Genomic DNA, 3,861 nt, shown 5'->3' on the forward strand with positions numbered 1-3,861 from the left:
AAGTGTTGTAGGATGAGTACCATGGAAAAGTGGTAATAGGTCTTACTTACCCTAGACAGACTTGGGAGATTTATCTTAGAAATCCATACCTACTGTACCTGAAGGATAAATGGTAATCCAGGTGAGTGGGAGCGGTAGGAAGGAACTGCTACACAGAAGGAACACCAGCTTAGAAAAGCAGAGGACTGGGAACTTACCTTCAAACTCTGCTTACTGGAGATGGAGTGCAAGAGTCACTGTGTGACCAAATGCAACTGTGGGTGTAGGGAAGATTGGGCACTGTAATGACAGGTGTGCCCCTGAAAGAAATTTAGCTTTAATGTTAAGTGCAGTGAAATCCACCAACAATTCATTCAGCAAGGAAGGATAATTGGATTTCCACTTTACATGTGAAGAGAAAAAAAAAGCCATTTGAAAAGAGTACTGAGGCTTCGAATGAGGGAGGCAAAATGAGAGTTGGTTTCAATAGTCCAAGTGAGATTATGCCCTTTTCTGGGGTAGCAATATTTAGGACAAAGGTGATTGAAATGAAAATAAAGTTTAGGAATTATAAGTTTTACTTGATTGGGTATAGATAGTGAAAGAAAAGAATGAATGAAATAAATCTCTGATTTCTGCTTTGATCATGATTCCTTTTACTGGTATGAGAGGCTGAAGGAAGATGGGTAAGCAAAGGAATAGGGTGAATGTGGAAGTTTTATTTGGAATCTGCTGTTTGTTCAATGCTTGTGACACATTCTGGGGAAAAATCATTTGTCCTTAGAAATTAGAGATCTGTAGGATAAAATAGAAATACAACCTGAGTCCTAAATGGTAATTTAAACCATTCAAATGGATGACATTTTCTTTGGGATAAGTGTAGAATCATAAATTGAGACTGTTCACACAAAGACCTGGGAAATATTGCAAATGCAAGAAACTGAAAGAGCTGAAGCAAATCATAATCACTGAGGACACATAACCAATTGGCAATTAAGAGGAAAGCTAATAGATTTTGTATCTCATATAAAAGTAGAACTTAGCACTTAGTCTTCCTACAACTTGTTTTGCCATGTTTTATCAATATCCATGGGAAGCCTGCATTTTTCTGATTAGAAACAGATGAAGAATGGATGGAGGAAAGAAGAAAGAGCAAGGAGGGACTTTGGGGAGAAGAGGAAGAGAAAACTGAGGTGAGGTTGTAGATCAAATAAATGAATAAATGAACAAAAGAGTAGAATTTAAAGGATGTAATACTGAAACATGCAAAATTTACAAAACAATACATTTATGGTTATATAAATTTTTTGCACCTTACCTATAGTAATAATATTTTGATGACTGTGACATTAATTATCCTAAAGGACATGGCTTAGAGGTATATTCATTTTATTTGAAATTTTGACAGATCCTACCATTTTCCTTACAGATATTACAGAAAGATCATGCCTGAAAACAACCGAACAGACATCTCCCAGTTCCTCCTGCTGGGCCTTCCCATGCGCCCAGAGCACCAACATCTATTCTATGTCTTGTTCCTGGCCATGTACCTCATCACTGTCCTGGGGAACCTCATCATTATGATCCTCATTCTACTGGACTCCCATCTGCACACACCCATGTACTTCTTTCTCAGCAACTTGTCCTTCTCTGACCTCTGCTTCTCCTCTGTCACAATGCCCAAATTGCTGCTGAACATGCAGAGACAAGTCCCACTCATCTCTTATGCAGGCTGTCTGGCACAAATGTACTTCTTTTTGTTTTTTGGAGACCTTGAAAGTTTCCTCCTTGTGGCCATGGCCTATGACCGCTATGTGGCCATCTGCTTCCCCCTTCATTACACCAGCATCATGAGCCCCAAGCTCTGTGTGAGTCTGGTGCTGCTGTCCTGGGTGCTGACCACATCACATGCCATGTTGCACACTTTGCTCTTAACTAGATTGTCTTTCTGTGAGAACAATGTGATTCCCCATTTTTTCTGTGATCTATCTGCCCTACTGAAGCTGGCCTGCTCTGATATTCACATTAATGAATTGGTGGTATTGATCATAGGGGGGCTTGTTGTTGTACTTCCTTTCCTACTCATCCTAACATCGTATGCACGAATTGTCTCCTCCATCCTCAAGGTCCCATCAACTCGAGGCATCCACAAGGTCTTCTCTACTTGTGGCTCCCACCTGTCTGTGGTCTCCCTGTTCTTTGGGACAATTATTGGTCTCTACTTATGTCCTTCTGCTAATAACTCTACTGTGAAGGACACTGTCATGTCTATGATGTATACAGTGGTGACTCCCATGCTGAACCCCTTCATCTATAGCCTGAGAAACAGAGACATGAAAGGAGCCCTAAAAAGAGTGTTTCAAAAGAAAAGTCTCTTCTGACTGTAATAATCACCTTTTGAACGTTTTCATAGCAACATCAGGTAAATATAATGATATTAATATTAGCATCTCTTGACTTTTCCCTCACTTTGAGCTATTTTATTAACAGTTTTCTACATAATTATTCAACATTCATGAATGTGAATACTATTATTCAGTTATTTAAAAATGTCTATTTAACCAGGAGTCACACTGTGCCTTCATTCCCTTGTGATTTAGAAAAAAAAAATTGTATAAGAATTCTTATGCAATGTACTGGCTTTTGGGGAGCCTAGTCTGTTTGGATGCATACCTTCCTAGGCCTGGATGGAGGGGGAGGCCTTGGACTTCCCACAGGGCAAGGCACGCTGACTTCTCTTAGGACTGGAGAGCGAGGGGTAAGGGGAGTGGGGGGAGTGAGAGGGAAATGGGAGGATGGGAGGAGGTGGAAATTTTTAATTAATAAATAAATAAAAAGAATTCTTATGCAATAGCTTTTTAAAATGACATCTCTATTTCTTACATAATTCAAATGTGTCCTGGATCTTGTCATGTTGTTGAGAACTCTGATTTCCTATGCAATCATTTTTTAAATATGCTCCATAATCTGAGTTCAATAATTGGGAACATCCACGCATTTCACCCTCCCAGATATGTTCTAATGTTCCCCAAATATATAATCTCACAGAAAATTTTCACACAATTATGGTAATTAAGTGTTTCCCTATCCTAATTTTTTTCATAAGCACGTAATCTTTTCTGAGTTTTTTTTTCAACACTGTCACGACAGCATTGTGTTCTGTATTTTCTTGGGAATTATCTTATACCTAAGGGATGCAATTTTTTTCTCCAATAATGACACAAAAAGATAGAGGCTACTAGAAAGTTCAGTTGGTAAGGTTGTTACTTCTGTGTGAATTTACACATTTGGAGTTTTGGATTTAAAAGGTTTATAGCTATGTTTATTTTCTATCCCATAAAAAGGGAAATAGACAAGATAATCTGATGTTTTTGCAGATGGAAAGTAGAATTCAACCACCTCCCACACCACACAGACTGAGATGAGCTGAGCCCATGTATAATGGAAGACTATGAGAGTCTGTAGTTTCATTTCCTTTTCTCCCACTTCAGAAGAAAGAGAGCCACTGGGTTTTTAAACTTTAGCATCACTATGTATGGCCCAGGCTTCCAGCTGTGGTGATTCCTTTCCTCTGTTGAGTATTCACATAGAAACCAATCCTATCTCTTTCATCACCTTATATCCTTTGTTAACCCCTACATAACCAGGAGATTCCAAGACCTTCCTCCAGAGTTCCCTGTTGCCCTTTTCATATTCCCAGAAGATACCCCCAGTGGGGATCCTGGGGCAGTTAAATCTCAATGTGAAGAACTTTGAACTCTTCATGTTCTTTATAAGTCTGACCTTTGTCTTTTATTACTTGTCTTGATTTATGATACTGTTTCCCACACAGTTACTGGAGCAGCTGCATCTGTACACATATAAACTCCTTAGGCAAGTTAG

General features: G+C 39.0%; 1 protein-coding gene across 1 annotated transcript; it reads left to right on the plus strand.

Annotated features, from left to right (window-relative positions):
* The first annotated feature begins 1,424 nt into the window (after positions 1 to 1,424).
* Positions 1,425 to 2,360, plus strand: LOC130877208 (olfactory receptor 1468-like). The gene has a single exon (XM_057774267.1). It carries the CDS (start codon positions 1,425 to 1,427, stop codon positions 2,358 to 2,360), a length of 936 nt encoding a protein of 311 aa, XP_057630250.1.
* The last annotated feature ends 1,501 nt before the right edge of the window (positions 2,361 to 3,861 follow it).

Source organism: Chionomys nivalis, chromosome 7 (assembly GCF_950005125.1).
Source record: "Chionomys nivalis chromosome 7, mChiNiv1.1, whole genome shotgun sequence".
NCBI lineage: Eukaryota > Metazoa > Chordata > Mammalia > Rodentia > Cricetidae > Chionomys > Chionomys nivalis.